Consider the following 20,809-nt stretch of genomic DNA (forward strand, 5'->3'; position numbering starts at 1 on the left):
GCTGCTGTGACCTTCGATGCATGCAATATTGGACTCCAGGACCATACAGGTGTGACCCCTGGACGTATGGGCCCAAGGTCTAAATCATTTGCACACCGGTTGTCCATCTTTTTCCCAAGTCATGAATCGCTCAAGAAGGGAGGCTCTCAGTGGTCTTCATTATGGACTGGAGAAGGATACATCGCAGAGTTTCATAGGTTGTTGAAAGGCATGGACGACGATGAGAAGACCCTCTTGCAAGATGGACTTGAAGATATATTTTCCAACCTTCACTGTCTTCCTGCAAGCACCACTGCAGCTGTATGGCGTGTCAAACAATCAGCCATAGTCTTCGTCACTAATCCCGCATTCTACAAAATTGAATGCTTAGGGAGAGCTGGTGAAAGTCGAAGAGGACCTGTTGTGCGCCGCCCAGTCAATGTAATCAAGGGAAAGCGCATTTTCACAGCGGACCTAATGGATGTCATGCCTTTCGATGCCCTTGGAGCTCTTAGAAAGCGGTCTGACAGGCAGAAACGCAGGGACCTTCATAAAAAACTAACCAAGGCAAACAAGCACAAGAGGGTCCCACCTCCCCCACGTTCCCGCACACGGAGTAGACCATTTCCTCTGTCTAGCCCCAAACCTGTATGTGATGATACAATGGATGTAGATGACTAGCACGTGATCCTTGTGCATCACATACGATAGTCAGCCATTTATATGTACTGTTAGCAAATGTATAGCCAATATTCTCTCTGATATGACCTGATTTCATAGACATAGCGAGCAATAATGTAAAAGTGAATTTATTTGTCACATCAATAATTTTTAGCGATAAAGGCAATAAAGCTAAGGTAAGTAAGACAATTGCATTTCTGCAGTCCAGTCCTTCCTGTTTCTTCCCAATATATTCAAATGCCTGGATATTGATGTACTAAACAAGCCACCAGGTCATCCTCATATAGAGACCAGAAGCCTTTCCTGGTAGGTCGGAGCACATTGTTCACGTGTTGCCACATTCCTGAGGTTATATTTGTTTTTTGCTGCTTACATGACGGGATATACAATTGCAAGGTGATCTGGGACAGTCATAGTTAGTCAATATCTTGGCTGTCCAGAAGCAAAAATAGTACGCACCACTTTGAACCACCTCTTCTCTCATCTTTAATTCATGTCCTTGATAGGGGTCACTGCAGTCTGTGATCTAATAGATGGATGCACATGTCCGGTGATAGAATGGACAACTATCCTGGATTACCTGGCTACAGGTTATATCTCCAAGGATATTGCCCTCTGTGGAACAGGTGGAAGAGGCAGGAAGTGACAGGCAGAAACGCAGGGACCTTCACAAGATATTAACCAAGGCAAACAAGCACAAGAGGGTCCCTCCTCCCCCGCGTCCCCGCACACAAAGCAGACCATTTCCTCTGTCTAGGCACCATGGCTCTGAATAGATGTAGACATGTAGTCCTTGATCTTTGGAAGTGAAGCATCATACAGCATTCTCGGGCATTCATGCACACTATCATTAACTGTATAGCCAATATTTACTATAATGTTACCTGATCTTACATTGGTCGCTCTCAGGACATTGGAACACAAAGAGAAAGAGGAGGAGGATGTCATATTGGACCAGGTAGGGCACTGTCAAATGTCTGTTTCATCACCAGACACATACATGCATCCATTATTGATGTAGTCCAAGTTATTGATCATGGAAAATGAATGTTCAAGAACATTGAATTCACTGGTTAGTAAAAGCAACATTTGTGAGTTACATTGAGTTATTTCATAGCATCCTCTAGTTATACCTTCTTCCACTAACCAAATAGCTTCTGGGGTATAATTTCATGACTTTACCATTCATACTGCTACTCATTCAGTTTCTTGTACCCTCTTTCTCTTTCCTACTACTCTACCCTGTAAGGCTTAATGTCACTTCCTTCTGCCTTCATTTTCACTACCTTTGCAATTATCACATTTCACCTGTTGTTGGTGGGAACAGTGATGAACAAGACAGGTGGATTCAAGGTCTGAGATCACTATTTTCACCTTTCTCCCATCTCACCTTCTGTTAGTGGGAACAGTAATGATATATCTAGCCAAGAAATAGAGTGAGAAATAAAAGGTGAGAAGAGGAGGTTGCTCTATTTCATAGAAATGTCATCACTGTTCCTACTAACAGAGGTGAGATGTGAGAAAGATGAAGGTGGTATACTGTGGAGTATAAAAAATAGTGACTCTGATGGTGGACAGCCATCACATTTCTCTAGAATTGATGATACTGGAATTCCTGCTGTATAACAATGATGTTATCAATTGGCTATTGGTAGTCAATCACAGACCACAAAGATTCACAGGAGGCCTACCTGAATATGTGATCCAGACTTCAGACATCTAGTGATTTGATTGAACCAGTTGTCAAATGTCCATTCCATCACCGGACACGTGCATCCATCTATTATTGATGTTGTCCAAGTCATCAATCATGATCTGGATGTGGCAATCCAGGTTACTTGACAGTCTGAACGCCCTGACGATACCAGGTGTGTGAGCCTGTAGGCACAACTCCCTACATCACATCTATATTCTTGACTTACATATACTGGCAGTCACTATAGTTTTAACTTGTTCAATAAATAGACAAACTTATCTATGTGTCATAGCCAGTGGCTCATCTACTTACATAGGGTGCGAGGACAGAATTTTATGCCGGTTTCAGACATCTTTCTTGAAGTTTGAGTCACCCAGGTGTATAGAGAATCCAGTGACAAACATACAAGTATATCAAAGCAAAAACACAAGGCACATAACATGATGGTCATTCTACCTCAAACACTTCAAGAAGCGAAATTTGTTGTTCATATCGGTGATAATATTAGACTCATGCAGGGTGACATCAACGGAAAATCATCCCAGAAGTGAAAATTAAAATACATGAGTGAGGGAGGGAGAAGCAAGAAAGAGAATTTTTTGGTTCAAGTTGACCGCATTTTTGCTTATATAATCATTGTCACATCAGGCCACAATAATAAAGCCACATCTTATCATAAGAAATATTCGATGAAACAGCACATTTTTGTGCATATGATCAGCGTCAATCAAACGAAAGCTATATATTGTAATTGGAAGATGCTTGTTGAAATTTTGCAAGTTGGCTTATTAGAAGCAAATAACCAACATTGATATGCTGCCTCCCTCTCTAAGATTGATTTTCCAGCCATCATATGACATGTATGACTGTATCTTGAACTTGTTCCTGAGGTTATTGAACCATCTAAATCGAGTGGGCATGCCCATTTCATGTGTAAAAATCATGTTTCAAATTTGAACACCCCTGTCATGCTGCCTTACCCTCTAAGATCGATTTTTTCAGCCTTCACATGACTTGCCTGGCTCAAGATAGGACTTGTTCTAGAAGTTATTGAGCCTCCTGAATCTGATAGCAGCATCTGTTTGGTGCGAAAAAATCATGTTCCAAAGTCATGAGTTATCAAGTCCTGTTGTGCTGAGGCCCTCACCCAAAGTCAATTTTGTCAGCCTTTGCATGACTTGCATAGCTTGATCTCAGGCTTATTTCTGAAGCCATAGACCAGTAGGAGCAACAATTTGATATGGCAAAGTCATGTTGTTGCAAAGTTGCCCACCTATGGTCAAGTTGACCGCTTTTGCTTATGTAAGCAATGTCACCCCTGTTATGCTGCCTCACCCAATGATTGATTTTTTGAGCTTTCATATGACTTGCTTGGCTTCAAATAGAACTTGTTTCTGGGGTTATTTGGCCGTCTGAATCTGATGGGAACACTGGTTTGGTCCGAAAAAATCATATTTCAGAGTGATGCTACCCCCTCCCCCTACCTACTACCTACTGTGCCCAGAGGCAGGATTCCATGTCGATACTGATGTATAAAAGGATGTTCCTAGTGTTTTTGTATCATATTAAGTGATTGGAGATGGTCTCAGAGTCATCCGGGCCCATGTGAATTGTGATGTGTCAGTTTGCCTGATGCCCCCCCCACAAAGATCGATTTTTCTAGGCTTCCCATGACTTGTCAGTCCTTCAGGAGCATCCTTCCTGGGGGTTATTGAACCCTCTGAACATGATGGTCAAGCCAGATTTGCCAGAAAAAATCATGTTCTTGAGATATGCAAGGTCCCCCTCCCCCTCCTATCTCATATATCTTCATATTATGTGAATACTGATATATCAAAGGATGTTCCTAGTGTTTTATGATCACAGGAATCGATTGGAGATGGTCCCAGATTATTTCTAGCCTGTTTGAATTGAAATATGTCAGTTTGCCTCATACCCCCCACAAAGATCGATTTTTACAGACTTCCCATGACTTGCCAGTGCTACAAAAGCATTTTTCCTGGGGGTTCTTGATCCACCTGAACACGATGGTCGAGCCAGATTTCCCAGAAAAAATCGCGTTCTTGAGATATACAAGGTCCTCCTCCCCCCTCCTACCTCCTATATTTTGCTGTGCTTGAATTTAACTTAAGACCGATACTGTAAAGGCCTGTCCTAGTGTTTTCTAGGTGTAGGAATCGATTGGTGATGATCCTGGACCACCTGGAGATCAATATTGGTGACATATGGTGGTGGGGCCAAAACGTCAGTATTTTGGCCATATCTCCACAACCCAACCGCCGATTTCTTTAATTGTTGGCTCATATCATTCCTAGAAGTACCCTCCATGATATGTACCAGCCCATGAAAAGAAATTTTTTCACAAGTTTGAAACCTATTTCTGAAATGACCATATAAGTTATCCAAGACCCATGAGTTGACCGTTGCTCACAATTGTCGTTCATGAAACTATTGGTGCATGGTGCGTGCACTTGACGACGCGACCGCGGCTTTAGTGAAATCTGGAGCTCAGGAATACAAACCACGGACACTTGTATAGTTGATTTTAGTCGATTTTCTTCGTTGTCTATGACTGATGGGTAGTACGTCTCGTTCGTTTTGTCACTGATACTACTACAGTTGCGTACGCAGCCGATTATCAACGTTGACATGGCGGGGTACGAGTCAGCTACAATGAGTAGCCTAGCTTACGGACGACATCGTCCATCATTTGCCATTTGCAATTCGAATCCTTCATCCATGACGGCCTTGACTCTGCCAGGTAGATCCACCGCTTTGAATCGCCATCCCAGGTCGAATATGAAGTCATCGATCTGAATGGCGACATTACACCAACGCGTACCAGGATATTCCAAACGTACGCGAAAATAAGAGAGCAGCAAGAAAGACCTCAAGTGCGTCAACAACATCGATATGCCTGCATGCTTGTAAAGGCACTGAACACGGGAAAGTCCTATCGCACCACGGCAGAGCGACGGCAAGGAGATGCAGGTGCGGAAGCGTGGAACAGTCGTGTAAAGAGAACTGATTGTATCGTGCGACTGTCGACGACAGCCTTGCACCTATGAAGGCGCTGAACACAAAAATCACATATCACAACCATGCCAGAGCGACGGCTCAGAACCCCCGTAAGGAGCGACGGCAAGGAGATGAAGGTTTGGAAGCGTGGAAGAGTCATGTAAAGAGAACTGACGCATCGTGCGACTGTCGACGACAGCCTTGCACCTATGAAGGCGCTGAACACGGAAGTCACACATCACACACCAGCCAGAGCGACGGCTCAGAACCCCCGTAAGGAGCGACGGCAAGGAGATGAAGGTTCGGAAGCGTGTAAGAGTCGTGTAAAGAGAACTGACGCATCGTGCGACTGTCGACGACAGCCTTGCACCTATGAAGGCGCTGAACACGGAAGTCACACATCACACACCATGCCAGAGCGACGGCTCAGAACCCCCGTAAGGAGCGACGGCAAGGAGATGAAGGTTTGGAAGCGTGGAAGAGTCATGTAAAGAGAACTGACGCATCGTGCGACTGTCGACGACAGCCTTGCACCTATGAAGGCGCTGAACACAAAAGTCGCGTCTCAGACAATGCCGGAGCAACAGCTCTAAACCCCGAAAGGAGCTACGACACCGCAAGAGATTGAAACAAGTCATAACAATGTGATAAGTATAAGGTAGAGAAGATGAAGAGCGGAAGTTGAAATTGAACAACCTTTTTAAAATCAACCAATCACGTGATATTCCCACGCCACACACACCACGGGCGAGACAGCATGTTCTTGTTTAACTTTAAGTCGTTAATTGAATGGGTCAAATCGACTGTAGCAATTTCTTATGTAATACATAGGTGAGGCTGGCTTGGTCACGCAGTACTTGCACTGTCATTCGACCTGCAATGCAAAATGTTTCCTTTGTTGTTAGCTCCATCATCCATCCACATCGGCATGGGCTCGGACGGACCTGATTAACTTTTCAATGCGCATCGTTCTGTGTATGGTGAACTACCGCAACAATCTCACTGAGCCCTGTCTTGTGTGCATCATCCATCACAATGGATATTCCGTCGCAGTGTCTGCATCTTAGGACGTTGTGAGACTTGCGCGGTGACCTTGGTGTGCGACTTTCGCTGATCCATGGAATTTTGCTACTGGTTGATCTTTTAGCTTCAGCAACCGTACAAGCGTTTATCATCCAAGCGTTTCACTGCCATCGGACAACATGAATGGGGGAAAACACCGGCAAACATTATCTTTTCACCATATCCTCACTGACAGTCCACAACTCCCCATATTCTCACTTCCGTCTTGAATTATCGATTAGTCCATTCACTCAGCCCATCCCAAATACTTGTCATTGTAGTTCATCACACCATCATGCCAGGTAATGTTGAAGGCCGACATATCAAACTCGAAAGTGAGTCGCTACATACTACCTTCGTATGTTTTTTGCATCCTCACTGTCTATCTACAGGGATGGACAGGGTTAGTTAGCCTCCTGGCGCATTCCCGCTGGCATATATATATATGTCTCACAGCGAGCGCGAGCGTTCCTGGAAGCTTGTCCCTGTAACGGCCAACAGAACTACAATTGCTGGCGACGCAGCATCAAACCTGCCTGACGTGGAATGCAGGATCACAAGCAGCCTTACAATTCTCGTCTTGCCATGAAAGGTGGAACATCACGCGGTTTGCTATTCTGTTCCTCACACCGAGTTCGCGTTCATATTCGTGGTTTATACCACCAACAGCGATGAGGAGATGCCAGGATATTCCTGAATTCTGCCACCATAGTAAACATGGAACGACACTGATATACTTCATATTATGTCTTGGGCCAACTCAGTGACTCATCATGCGCTCGGTGGGTCCTGGGGTGAAATCTCAAAACGAACCCATCGCCAAGGGCTTTTCCATCTGATTGAGCCGTACACGTTTGACAGTGAACAATAGGGAGAATCATGATTACCCTCACGTCGTGTGTGGGATGAGACTCCACTTATCAGAAGTATGGAAGACGAAATCAAACTAGTGCTCGCAATTGTGCCAGTGATGGCGTGACAAGAGGTCGAAGACCTGGAGCAGCGAACAGTTGTTTTTGTCGGACGAGAATATGAGTCGAAAACCCACGCTTTCTGAGATTTTCACCGGATGGATTCCAACTGAACACCTGAAAATAAGAATATATATCGTTTTCGGTTGACATCACACATCCTGAGCTCGCACCGAATCAAATCGTTAGTGACAAGATAGTTCAAGAACATATGTTGCGGCGGATGGCAACACAAGACAAACGGCCCCCTGGTGTAGTGTCATAGCGGCATTGGGCGTCTCGCCATCACACAACCAGAAGCTCATGGTTGTCTGATCGCAACTTTCCAACTGGACATAGGAATATGTGTACTTCAGTGGTGTTGGTTAGCACTTGCGTGACTGAGGACCGCAAAATGCACGAACCTGTGAGATCAATGCAGATACTAAGAGCACGTCTCCACACGTTCGAATACTCCTTTCTGTACTCTTCTTCACTTACATCCGGATCCCAATCTCATTCTAATATTCCGCAAAAAATAGATTTGACCTCATTCCGTCTTGCTTGATATCCAGATGCCGAGAAACCAAGCGCTCGGAAAGTCGAGGAATACTGTTGGCGACACGTCAGAAGTGCGCCATCGACGACGATAACAACAGTGTGCCACTCAATTCATAGTCAAGAATGCCTTGTCTAGTAACTCCAATCGTCGAGCGAAAACCGCTGCAGCGCATACAACATGACCCGTAATCACCAAAGATATGTAGTATCTGCATGAGTTGACATTGATGGCCGCATGGATGTCTGTGTATGTCGTGGAACGTTGGAAATTTGTTGTGCTAACTAATAAAGAGTTTCATATTTGTCGGTGGAGTCGGGAACTGGTGCGCCTGTGGTGTTACGATCATGTAAGCAGTAAGGACAACGATGCTGAGACGGAGTTGTAATTTAAATCCAGTCAGTGGATAAATGGAGACTGGAACAAAGAATGACGTGTGACAGACATAGTAAATTGTGGTGCTTGACGCGCGCATAAATTCACACGATCCCTTCAACCACTATAGTTATGTCATGAACGCGAAGAATTACTCCACAGAGAAACCCATTGTTCTTGTGGTAGATCGGTCATGGCCACAAGATGTGATAGACGACATTTTGAATCTACGATGTTCATTGCAGATGATCAGGAAAACCTTGTGTTTGTCGATTGATGAGGAAGCGGTATGTGATCCTGCGCACTATTGGTTATATTTTTCACAGAGATATCTACACATAGATAGCGGTGCCAAGTCAATGCCACGATGCATTGCACCTCCTACTTCATCATCTCAAAGTCTATCAGCTGACCGCCACGAGACTCCTTGAACGCAAAAACACGATCCCACAACTCCAGACCTACGTTGCCGTCACATATTACTACTGTGAGGTTCTGCTAGCGTTCGTGCAAGAAGTGAAGGTCGACGACCCCGTTTCAAACAAGACATGGCGTTCAGCTCACCTCGACTATCACTTTGCATTGGCGCTAGAGAACAGTGCATTCAACGTGATTATGCAAAAAACGGCGCTAGCAAAGATAAAACGATCATGGGGTGACTTCAAGGAGAAAAAAGTGTATGAGCCAGTCCAGCAGCGTGCGTACTCTCCAGATAATTGAACACCTCACCTCATCTAAACTTCCTTGCGAAAGTCGATATCGCGAAGTACCACAATTTAATGTGCAATGACAAGAACATGTGCGGCAATATATCCGCCACTCACCGTATGTCAGTCGAAGAAATGATCTCCGAAATACTGCCGACTTCCACGAGCCGCACACCCACTGTGGTCGAAGGAGATACGGCCGAGACCGACGTTCGGCAAAATCGTGTCACTGCAAAACCTCAGAAGACCAACAAGCGCACGAGTGTTCGGAATGTGAAAACTAGCGTTGCATCACTAGAGTTCGCAACATGCTCAACCACAACATCTCATGTAGAGGACGACAACATCGAGGAGACTGCGAATATTGTCGAGATGAAGGATAATTCACCGAATAAACGGAAGAGTTTCAAGAGAGGCCGTCAATCAAAGGTACGTGTCAGAAACCACATGAGCGCACAAACAACACTGACATCGTTGGTGGATCAGGAACCTGATGGACGGGATCTGCAAGATTCCACAGCTGAGGTATGCGACCACCAACATCGATCGCACACACAATCATAATCATCGTGTGCAACAGAGTAAGGGCCATGCGAACCGTCCTGGCAGGAAGGTGACTGCTAAGGGAAAAGGGAAAGTATATATCGATCTCGAGTCTGAGGATGAGGGCGAGACGGCCGCGCAAGCAGATTCTTCATCACAGGACGTGCGAGCACCGACCCGGGCTTCTAAGACTTCAGACAGAAAGGGAAAAATGAAAGCCATTGTTGAGTCAGATGATGAGGTATGTGTGTGCATGTGAAACCCAAAATGCTACCGCTGACAGTATTGTCCATGACGAGGTCACACAGGCCACAGCAGAAGTCTCAGTTCGAGCACCATCAGAGGGAGAGTTAGACATTATGACTCCCATGGTACGCATACCGCAATATCAACATAATTGATGACCACTCATGTCTCGTATCATACTCCGTCGTCCACACAGCAGTCAGATCAGTCTATGCTAGAAGTTAAGAGGGTGGGCCCGTCCTTAAGTACATCTCAGATATAGTATAACATCATCCAGGACGACATCGGCGAAGATGTCAGTTGCTACCCTGATCACGACCTCCCATCCACCCTTGAGGATTGGGAGAACTGGAACCGGATAGCGTTGCGGAAAGGACACTCACACATTTTCCTGAAGCTTGGAACATGGATTCTGCTTCGATTCAGACAGTTGGCTAAGATTCCAATCGACGATGATGTTGATGGACTTCTCATTCCAGACCATCCTGCAAATTATGAGATGCAGGACGACGCTGATTTTCACGAGGCCCTAGGAATGACACGTCTGTATTCCGCGATCGCGCACATCGACACACATCCTCAGTACCTAGCGCATATATTCCATGAGCTTGGAAAGGCGTCGAATGAGGAACGACTTGCAAGTAGTCATCCTCGATTTAGGCCTCTCCCAGAACTACCGACACCTGTAAAAAGGTATGTAACGTTCTCGACATATCGCATCACTAAATCGGAATTTAGCATGATGTTCAGCCACGACTCGCCGTTTTTAGACGGGTGGCCCTTCGAGGATGCAGATGTTGACGGTTATGGTGACAACGATGATGGAGGTGTAGCGGGGGCCCTTAATGAGATGATTATCTCAAGTGAACAAAACCCAGCGCCATTGGTCACACCAGATGAGCAAGATCCACAGAAGCGCAAGAGGACGATGTCGAGCACGACTTCTCCACCAAAGGTAAAGTCCATGCGCTTACATTACCCGCCCGGGATGATCTGACGTTCAGCTAACAGAAGGACGGCGGACGGGGGTTTTCAAAGCGGGTAAAGGGAAAACCAGAACAGCTGTTTATCCGTCCGTCAGCACCGTCTGCGACACCCATCGCGGAAGTTGCAATGGCCAGTTCAACGGACATCGGTACTGCAATGAATGAACTGTCTCCAATCGTCAACGTTGACGCTCCATCATCAATATCATCCAACTCTCACCCCACTGCCTCCCGTGACATGGACGCAGTCTCGAACTCGACTCCTCTGCCACAGGTGACAGAGGACGTGCCAGACCACGATCGTATGAACGAGCAGAGTGACATCAACTCACGGAGTCTCAGTCAGAAGGTCAACGACATTCACGTATCGTCAGCCTCGCAGGTCAATGATGCTGCATTGCATATTGCAGATCCTGCGAAAGACGGATCTGTGTCTGACATTGAGGTTTCGGACGGTTTGTGTAGTGACGAATCAGGTCATTCTCGCACAAGTGCTCACATGGACAGTTAGATATATCAGAATAACGTATGACGACTTGACTAGCAGTGATGTATGAGCATGTGAGGCACTCGTCGGTCACTCACGTAGTTGATCTTCTCGCGTTGATATTCACTTCATACATGCAGCTTGATTCACTTACCAGTCAATCCATCGCGCCGAATCATATGACGTTCATCTTATATACATGCATGAACGTCCATTCTCGCATTCTAGAACTACTTGTTAGACATTTGCAATTCATGACGCGGGAGGGAAGATATCGTTGGGTGTCTGATGTTGTAGAGGTGCGGTCGGTCCTCGTGCCCTATAGATCATAAACTCACGTGACGATTCAACTACAAATCGGCTGAACAATACACCATCCGAGACAGTCCACAACAGCAATACGAATATAGGTATCGGACGATTCATAAACGAATCCAGGTAACGATTGAAGATCAAACAATGTTGCCATCAAGTACTGATAGTTTTTGCCACCATCAGGCATGACAGCGCCGAGGAATTATGACTTGACTGTCGGACTGTTGGGGAAAGAAGTACCCTCGAATAGTCCTATTATCCAGTGGAAAGATGGCCATAGGACCATTCTCCCAGCCGTGTACGACGACGACAAGAACAATCTTTGTGATGCTGTAGACATCCAGATCATCAAGTATCTTGCTCACTCTCCTGTATCCGCACCTGATTCACAATATGTGACACATCTATCACACAACGACATAACCGAAAATGATATCCAGGATATAGTTGGCGATTCACTGAGTCAAAATAAACCAGTTGTTATCAGAGGAATAGGATACAATCCAGTGGGCGAAGCGTTGACGGCAGAGTATCTGGACAAATACTACGCCATTTCACCCAATAGGATTGTTTGGATTCACGGTAGCGTTGTATCGTCTGCGGCAATCAGGGAATGCGCTAATTGAAAAATCAGACGTCAGGGCGCGTGCTATGGATCATACAAAGGTCACTACGGCAGGCGTCCTCAAAGCGTTCTTCGAAGACATGAAAAATCCAGAGAAGATACAATGCGTGTTGGACATTCCACTCGCGCAGGCAGCGCTACCAGAGACCTTACGGTACGTTTTCTACCTTCCGAGATATCTCCAACATGACAAAGACTCATGGCAGAAATCTCGATCATGGGTTAGCACATGGGTGGAACCAAACGACATATGACGTCCCCATATCATCGAATATACATCCAGAAAACTTCACAGTGAAGGGGTGGGCTCTGCTCCACCATGCTGGATTTTTGACGTATCCTCATCACGACGCCGAAGGGAGCCTCACATGGGTCAGAATAGAAGTAGGGGTTAAGTTTTGGGTTGTATTCCGACCAAAGGATCGGCAAAACGATCGCAAGCATCTTCAAGATTTCGCACTCAGGCTAGGAAACTTCACCGAAAATGAAGCTTGGATACGAGCTAATTGCGATGCAGAGGTTATCACACTCCTACCTGGAGACATTTTGTGCGTTATATGTGTTGATGGAACACATTCGCTGACATATATGTTCTTGTAGAATAATCCCCCCAGGGCAGGTGCATGCCGTTTATACCCCACTTGCCTCTTTCGCAACAGGGGGTCACTTCTATCACTACGGATGCATGCATCTCACAGAGATATCTAGATACCTTGACGTTGTTGTAGGTGACTGCTTAACCAACCAGGACCTGCACAATGCTCTGGAGACACTTCGACGCATGATGATTGCCATACCGCGCCTGTCGCCTCGAATACGTAAGGCTATCTCGTCATAGTTAGGATCGAAATGTCCCTAACATTGTATGCACAGCACTGTTCAGGAGATCATTACTCGCCCTGTGCATAATGGTTACTCAGGGGAAGGAATATCGTGCAAAGGGTGGATCGGCGTCCTCTATCGTGGATACAGAAACGGCTGCAATCAGCATTGAGATAGCACGAGCGATTTCAACACATCTCGGAGTGACGATACGCAAGTCTACACCCATGTTACTATACCAAGGTGACCAGTTTGCCAAGGGGGAGCTCGTGTTCAAGAAAGGACTAGAGAAGGTGCTGATACCATTTACTGCACTGTAGGACGCATTGATGTCGTACCTTACAACTATTCGTATTGTCCGTACATAACTTACACCTTTTGACTAAGCCATCCATTGTAAAATAGTTCCTAGTTAATATGTGACTCGCAATGGCTCGCTGCCTTTATCAGTCTGCAATTCTTACATCGTCCGTACCCACACTTGCATTGCATGCTTATGCTATAATCAGATCACTGCGATCGTGTCACATTTTGTTAATTTTGAATTGCTGAGGCAGGGAACAATTTCACACGGTAACTTCTGCCCGCATTGTTTGCTTCATCATGGATCCCTCGAAATACACTACTGTAAATCCTATTGTCCTGGTGATCAAACATCACGACTTGGTTACGACACACACGATTTTGACGCAAAGATTCTCGTTAGAAAGGAATGGAACGAGATTGACACTTGTGATTAACAAGAGATCGGTATGTTATTTGTCTCTGATCTGGATGAGTGTTCCATGAGATGGAAAAACATAGGTGACTGTACCCACTCAATGTTATGATGCATTATGGCTTCTGCTTCATCATCACGATGTTTATCGACGGACAGCTAAGGCACTCATGGACGATCTGGAATCACCACGCGCGACTCTCGACACCTACCTTTGCATCACATATTACTACATTGAGGTGCTTGTAGCGTTCGTTCAAGAAGTGAACGATGATGCACCAGCAAGCAAAACATGGCGCTCGGCCCATCTCGACTATCATTTTGCGATGGCATTAAACAACAACGCATTCAGCGAGTCCATGCAACACTCTACTCTGTCAAAGATCAAACGTACTTGGAATGATTTCCGACAGAAGATGGTCTACACACATGTGACGCAGCGTGCGTTACCACCGGCTACTTATATCATCCCTTGCATGCTGATCCAGTCATGAAGTTACAATCACCTCGTACCACGAGGAATTTTGTAACGGCCAGAACATGTGCGGTGATCCGTCCGTCGACCACTGTGTTTCAGTAGAAGGTATGATTGCAGCGATGATAACACCAAGGAATAATAGCACCGGAACGGCCATCGAAACAGAGAAGGCAAAGAAGAAGGTTCGCTTGAATCGTGCTGAAATCAATCAGCAAAAGCACGCCAGGTTGACCACCCAAAGTGTAAAGACAACGGTAGGGCCAACAACGTCCGCAGCCACAGCCTCCGAAATGGAGCATGACAGCGACGAGGCGGCAAGTCTGATCGATATGAAAGAAGATGGACGGAAATCGCATGCAAATGAGAAGGGCGGCCGTCGAGGACAAGTTCGTGTCAAAGATGTACGAAAATCACGTATACATCAGAAAGGCGGCCGTCGAGAAACGGTTCGTGTCATACACGTAGAAGGAATGTACTGAGTTTGCTCGTCTTGCAGGCGGCTCTTGAATTAGATGGAAAGTTCGGCATGGTATGTAACAACTTAGCTATGTCAGACAGATGCATTGAATATTCTGTTCAACACGGTCAGGGTCGCTCCAACCATCCTCAGGTGGACGCAAATATTAGGGGCAAAAGGGTGACATTTATTGAGTCTGAAGACGAGGTGTTTTGCTTATTATGCGATTGAGAGCTTGTGGGATTGATCTTATTCAACAGGACGTCAATGGCAACCCCATAATGTCATCATCAACAGCTGTGCATAGACCGACTCGTGCTCCCACAGCTGCTAAAAGGAATGGAAAACGCAAAGCGATAGTTGAGTCCGAACCGGAGGTCTGTGTCTCGCTCTGCGGGACCGCACGTTGTTGATTCACCTTGTCGAATAGGATGAAAGCAGCAACGTTGCGTCACGTGGTACATCTCTGAGCGTTGCTGAGATCGCCCAACCAGACGCAGATACAGACAACGAGGTGGGCTCGATATGAAGCCGGTCCAGGCTACCGCTTCACGGTCTCCATTTTGATGATCTTATGCAGGAGATCGATGGGATTGACACGGAGCCTGATGGCGTTGACAACGCTGCGGCCATCCCGGTGAGTCATCGATGAATTACCATGTCACAAGATACAATCTACCATCAGCGAGCAGGATCTCGGACACTCAGTGCATATTCAATTCCCGTCTACCCTTGAAGACTGGGAGGAATGGAACTGGATAGCATTTCAGAAGGGCAACTCACAGATTTTCCTGAAGCTTGCAACATGGATACTACTTCGATTCAGACAGCTGGCGAAGATACCCATTCATGGGGATCTCGACGCGTTGCTGATTCCCGAGAATCCGGCATCTTTTCACATGGAGCACGAGTCTGATGTCCATGAGGCACTGGGGATGACATGTCTCTATTCCGCGGTCGCGCACATGGACACACATCCAGAGTTCCTCGCCCACATCTTCCATGAAATTGGAAAAGCATCGTCTGCGAAACGACTTGGATGTAGTCACCCAGGATTGAGGTCCCTGCCCGAACTCCCGATGCCCGTTCATAGGTATGCGACAGCATAGACGGGATGCAATACTAATTTTGCCTGTAGCATTATGTTGGAAGAGCAGCGTTCATGGTTGCAGGCCTTGCCCTTCCAAAACGACGCACATACCGATCACCAGGATGCAGAAGGTGATGTTGACGACGGCGATGGAGGTGAATCGATCTCGATGGCGCTCGATGACATGGTTATCTCTGGTGCGCAATTTTCGGCGGACATTTTGGACGGTCAGGAGGCACAGAAACGCAAAAGGACCCTGTCGAGAACGTTGTCACCACCCAAGGTAAATTCTGCTGGTGATAAGACCGTTAAGACTGTCTTTCATTTGTCACACACTTTTTGTCACAGATGGATGGGGGGCGCGGGTGTCCAAAGCGTTCGAGGGCGTGTACTAAAGAGCCCTTCATTCGTCCGTCATCACCGGTTATGAGATCATTTGCAGGAGTAGCGAGTACCAAAGCAGTGCTCGCGGGGACCACACAGAGCCAACCCGTTCCAATCGAGGTTCGCTACTTTTCAGCGCGCCGGAAATATTTCACATCTCCTATTATGGACGATATGACCTCAGACACCACCACGATGCCCCATCCTCATGCTACAGGATCAAGTCATTGTGCACGTAACAATACCGCTCCATGTGCCATTGGCGCATGTAGTGAGAGTGAAGCAGACTCTGGCAAGCAGTTATTGTCTCAATCGGAGCTCGACGAAGATGTGAGGGTCCTTGTTGTTTCAGCACCAGAATGACTTCATGGATTCTATTAGCAGTGGTTTTTTCGCATGTCAGGAATATCTCGTCCGCCGAACTAATGTCTTGCCTGTGTTTTATTTCTCATGGTTTTAATGCATAAATTTGTCTTGCATGTCATAGAATATCCATATTACATGAAACTATCGGTGTTTAAGTACATTGCATTTACTTAGCAAAGATTCACACGACGACGAACCAGTGTTTGAACTACAGTGCGTTAAATACTGGAGTCATAATCAACATCATAGCCATAGCGGATAACCAACGAGCACGAAAGGCACATAGCTATTTTTTAGATGTTGACAAACACATGGAATGTCAGTGACGCAACGAGGGCGAGTTACATACCATACGAATTTCAGGATTCCTGGTCTAATACCACAATGCTACAACGACCACGTTAATCTCTGTGTAAACCCTTGGTCCGAGCCATGGATACATTACAGGGCATATCGCGTTCAGGGTCCATGTCAATGTCATTGTAATCTCCGTATGCATTCTCGATCCTTGTTCGCGATAGGCAACGATGCCCTACTGTGTGATTGTCTTAGGCTGATCCACTGCCGATACATCAAGCGAAAGACTCACTATCCTCGGGGATTGGAAGCTTCAGCTGCTCCTCCGCCAACTCCCAAACCAACATTTCACCCTGACCAAGGAGGGACCAATTTGTCATTTCAATTGGCATCAGCACGATTCGACGATCGAGGAGTCCATGCTTTTCAAGGAATCTTTGGATCACAATGTGCTGAACGTCCACGCGAAACGCCAGTAATTGAAGGTGTGTATTATTGATGAGGCGCATGACCGCCACCGGATCAGCTCTTGTGTTGAGCACCGCACAGAGGTGCGTCAATGTACCGACACCATCTAATCCTGAATTTGGTTTATTCAGTATGAAATCATCGTTGACATCGAGATGGGTCAAGTGCTTGAATGCAGGTGGTGATGTACTGAGTGATGATGCCAAGTCGAGTTTTACGGCGAGCAGTAACGACTTGAGTGGGAGGGCATCAAGGGCACGCCATAGAGATGATACATCTGGGGCGAATTCGTCGGTGGAAAGCACGAGAGCAAGGCAAGTTGCGTGATCGCAGAGTGAAAGGATATCGATCACAGTCGATTTGAGTACCGAACCGACGAGAAATAGAGATTTGATGTATTGTTGCGCAAATTCAACGTGCATTGGACGCAGGTGAAGACATTCCAGAAATCGCCTGACTTCCGTTTCACCATACAAGACGATGTTTTTATACATCAATTTTTCTAGCCTGTCGCAGCATTACATCAGTAAAAGGTCATCATTGCATTATCGCATCAAACGCTCACCACCGATGTGTGTGGCGTGACACCCTCAGATTTCGTGCAGCGTGACGGGTGTCACGTGTGGCAAGAGTTAAAATATTGTCTTGCAGCTCGAGTGGAAGGGCGGGGGACATGACTTGCGATGGGTAAGATGCGGGAGCGCCACCTGGTTATTCAAACGATGTTCAAACAGGCATGAGATGATATATGAAAATGTCTATGTAATCGGACCATTGTTTGTTTGACATACAAATATAGGGATATTACATAGGTGCTGACATCTCTTGGATCACCGCATTGGGCATCAGGATGCCGTTCATGGTACACAAGGACAGCCTTCGTACATTAGCTGCAACATTATCAGTGTCATTTTTCTCCACCGTTCACACCACCAGGGTCTCGGCGCCATGCACAAGTAGCGTGCAGCGTAAATATATGAATATCAGGTGCGTTCGCCTCGGAATAACCACAAATAAATGTCTATGTTCGCTCAACCTAGGAGTTTACCAATCATTTCGAAGGAATTATCATGCACACTCCTTCGGCAAAATAGCAAGGAGGCATGAGTTAAGTCACCTTGCGTGCATGTTGCATCAGCTCGGCTAACAAATATCATGAACATCAGGTGGCTTAACTGCAATCTAGCGAGACAAAACAACGCAATCATGATATCGCGTCCAGAACTAAGCACCTGATGTCACAACATACATATAATGAATTTTGATACTCAATGGTAGTGTGGTTGGCATCTTGGAGGAATGTTGCGCGTTGAAAGACTGTTAGTAAGAGAATGCTACACACACTAATAAGAAATCGCAATCGTCAGCAGTGACGCACCATGCCAAACAACACAGGATTCTTGATTGTCTACGATTACATGAAGGGATTAACAATGACGAACACCTACACGGAATGAATATGTCCGCGCATGAGATGCAAGCCTTGCAGGAACCAAGAAATAGGAGGCCTGGTTCTGCGTGATAGCTCGGGCCCGAAAAACGTGATCAATGAGTGATCCCGATATCCATCTGCTGTGTGAGGTTAAGGGGCCATCGATACCATACTCGCCCTAGGTTTTCGGCATCACACAAGTACACCCACGAGGGAGTGTCGAGTTTCTTGTTCACCACTCCGCACTTCATACATGTCGTCTTCATCTGTGTCTTCAGCCACTTCTTCCCATAGAACTGCTTTCCATCGGCGTGAAAAATCATGTCGTGAGCATGTGCACCACAACGTTTGTTGGAACATCGATAGATGTCAAGGCCCCATGGCCTAGCGTCCTTGAAGTTAGAGTACGCCAATACGCGAGTATCGACGACACGTTTTCTGGTATCGTTCTTGAACGGCTGGAATTCTGCAAATGATAACATGACGGGGGAACTGTTCAAGGCATGCCTGTCTTCACCGAACGATCGTTCTAGCGCCGCCCATATGCCCATGTTATAAACGAACACATTTTCGACGAAGCGACTTAGTGCTGGGACGACAAGTGCATCCACAGTGGATACGCCGGCAAAGGAGAAGACAAAATCGAAGATATTCCTGGCGTGCTCAATGTAAGCTGTAACATCGACGTGATTCGAACAGTGACTCACATTTCAACCAAACGTTTCAAACGGGAAACACTCTTAGCAACTCTCCCAGTAGAACCACATGAGGAGATAACGATCCCACGGATGAATGGTCCGGCGCTAGAGGTGCTGTTGATTGTGGAAATTGCGTTGGAGGCCAACCGAAGGTTGTCTCCCAAGTAGTTCTCCAGCAACTAGGAGTGTAAGAATTTTGTCAGTCGACACACTGATATCTGATCAATTACAGCAACTTACCTCATATACCGGAACTGCATTTGAGTTGGCTGCATTTCCCGATACCACGAGATCGCCTGTGACAGTATCCGAATGAGTATCAATAAAAATGAGGATGTTTCCATGATAATTGAGGCTCGCGAGCCAGTCGAAATCAGGTTTCATAGCGTTTGGTCGATTATTTCCACCTTTAAGTTTGCGCGATGCTATGCGCAACTAAGCGCCAAATTGTCAGATGCGAATGTGGTCTATATGGAACATCCTACCCTGCTAGGGACAAGGTGAAATTGCTCCCTTAGCGTCCGCCGGACAATATCTGACGCATATTCGCGACCGAAGCCGCTCCATGACAAGAACACAGCAAGAAGTGGGAAGTAGTTACGGTGTGTAAACTCCTGTCTCACCGAATATCCACGAATCTTGTACTGGTATCATTCACTGTCAATATATGGATCACATCAAGTTGAAATCGATGACGTACGGGAAGTGGCATCGAATCTGCACGATAACATTGTGGACAGCGAAACGTGCTCGCTTCCACCTTGACATAGTTCGTGATCTCATCTGGGGTCGCGTCGATACATCCATGATCTCCGTTAGCCATCCCAACGCAAGCCAAGACCCCACAATTTGTACTTGTACACTTCCAAATATATGTCCCAACGTCCTGACAGTACATGCAATGCTGTTTTATAGGTCAGCGCATAACAAGCAAGACCGCTGCATCAGGTACCAAGACGGGATCCTTCACATCATGTGACTCGTTGGCTTGTGGAGGCGGAACCTCAACATCAATGTCCATATTTGTGTTATCATCGTCATCAGTCAGGATCGGAATTAGTCTTTTATATGTCGAGTTGAGCGACTTGGCCCCTGGGGCACGTTTTTGCACGTTCTTTTGTGCAGCAGCGGACTTGCGTGCAGGTCTCTTAGCGCGTTGGGACGAGTGCGCAGAAGGTTCGGTTTGTTCTACAGAATCCTCGGTTTGTTGTACAGAATCCTCGGTTTGTTGTACAGAAGGTTCGGTTTGTTGTCCAGATGATTGTGAGTAGTGACCGAAATGATCAGGAGCAATCATGGTGCTGACCTCGATGTTGGTGTTGACGAATGTGTGAACTTGTCATGTTCTGCATCAATCCTCCAAACAACTG

The 20,809-nt window shown here is 46.2% G+C and overlaps 7 protein-coding genes across 7 annotated transcripts; 3 read left to right on the top strand and 4 right to left on the bottom strand.

The window, feature by feature from the left end:
- Nucleotides 1-66: 66 nt before the first annotated feature.
- Nucleotides 67-660, top strand: DFJ58DRAFT_734122 (uncharacterized protein; the record flags this gene model as incomplete). Its single annotated transcript, XM_041386423.1, has 1 exon — nucleotides 67-660. The coding sequence occupies one exon, from the start codon at nucleotides 67-69 to the stop codon at nucleotides 658-660; it is 594 nt and encodes a 197-aa protein (XP_041237812.1).
- Nucleotides 661-1,413: 753 nt separating this feature from the next.
- On the bottom strand, nucleotides 1,414-2,708 carry DFJ58DRAFT_846292 (uncharacterized protein; the record flags this gene model as incomplete). The annotated part of the gene is made up of 8 exons (XM_041393285.1): nucleotides 1,414-1,514; nucleotides 1,555-1,637; nucleotides 1,661-1,729; nucleotides 2,051-2,080; nucleotides 2,268-2,305; nucleotides 2,352-2,440; nucleotides 2,583-2,597; nucleotides 2,669-2,708. 8 exons carry the CDS (start codon nucleotides 2,706-2,708, stop codon nucleotides 1,414-1,416), a joined length of 465 nt encoding a protein of 154 aa, XP_041237813.1.
- A 2,335-nt stretch (nucleotides 2,709-5,043) lies between these two features.
- DFJ58DRAFT_846293 (uncharacterized protein) lies at nucleotides 5,044-5,861 on the bottom strand (the record flags this gene model as incomplete). The annotated part of the gene is made up of 5 exons (XM_041393286.1): nucleotides 5,044-5,169; nucleotides 5,319-5,418; nucleotides 5,550-5,581; nucleotides 5,621-5,755; nucleotides 5,784-5,861. The coding sequence occupies 5 exons, from the start codon at nucleotides 5,859-5,861 to the stop codon at nucleotides 5,044-5,046; spliced, it is 471 nt and encodes a 156-aa protein (XP_041237814.1).
- Nucleotides 5,862-8,457: 2,596 nt separating this feature from the next.
- DFJ58DRAFT_734124 (uncharacterized protein) lies at nucleotides 8,458-13,371 on the top strand (the record flags this gene model as incomplete). The annotated part of the gene is made up of 15 exons (XM_041386424.1): nucleotides 8,458-8,607; nucleotides 8,663-9,017; nucleotides 9,074-9,456; nucleotides 9,514-9,552; nucleotides 9,608-9,811; nucleotides 9,879-9,941; nucleotides 10,013-10,045; nucleotides 10,094-10,509; nucleotides 10,555-10,771; nucleotides 10,828-11,257; nucleotides 11,788-12,186; nucleotides 12,239-12,383; nucleotides 12,436-12,777; nucleotides 12,830-13,047; nucleotides 13,103-13,371. The coding sequence occupies 15 exons, from the start codon at nucleotides 8,458-8,460 to the stop codon at nucleotides 13,369-13,371; spliced, it is 3,663 nt and encodes a 1,220-aa protein (XP_041237815.1).
- Nucleotides 13,372-13,939: 568 nt separating this feature from the next.
- Nucleotides 13,940-16,541, top strand: DFJ58DRAFT_734125 (uncharacterized protein; the record flags this gene model as incomplete). Its single annotated transcript, XM_041386425.1, has 10 exons — nucleotides 13,940-14,210; nucleotides 14,266-14,693; nucleotides 14,744-14,776; nucleotides 14,837-14,911; nucleotides 14,965-15,081; nucleotides 15,135-15,218; nucleotides 15,285-15,341; nucleotides 15,397-15,797; nucleotides 15,843-16,077; nucleotides 16,143-16,541. The coding sequence occupies 10 exons, from the start codon at nucleotides 13,940-13,942 to the stop codon at nucleotides 16,539-16,541; spliced, it is 2,100 nt and encodes a 699-aa protein (XP_041237816.1).
- A 535-nt stretch (nucleotides 16,542-17,076) lies between these two features.
- On the bottom strand, nucleotides 17,077-17,984 carry DFJ58DRAFT_846295 (uncharacterized protein; the record flags this gene model as incomplete). Its single annotated transcript, XM_041393287.1, has 3 exons — nucleotides 17,077-17,105; nucleotides 17,134-17,816; nucleotides 17,875-17,984. The coding sequence occupies 3 exons, from the start codon at nucleotides 17,982-17,984 to the stop codon at nucleotides 17,077-17,079; spliced, it is 822 nt and encodes a 273-aa protein (XP_041237817.1).
- Nucleotides 17,985-18,854: 870 nt separating this feature from the next.
- DFJ58DRAFT_668657 (uncharacterized protein) lies at nucleotides 18,855-19,528 on the bottom strand (the record flags this gene model as incomplete). The annotated part of the gene is made up of 2 exons (XM_041382723.1): nucleotides 18,855-19,395; nucleotides 19,449-19,528. Coding segments are annotated over 2 exons (621 nt in total), but the record flags the coding sequence as incomplete, so codon positions are not given.
- Between the last annotated feature and the right edge of the window lie 1,281 nt (nucleotides 19,529-20,809).

This window comes from Suillus subalutaceus (genome assembly GCF_016647625.1).
Source record: "Suillus subalutaceus strain FC151 chromosome Unknown DFJ58scaffold_167, whole genome shotgun sequence".
Lineage (NCBI taxonomy): Eukaryota > Fungi > Basidiomycota > Agaricomycetes > Boletales > Suillaceae > Suillus > Suillus subalutaceus.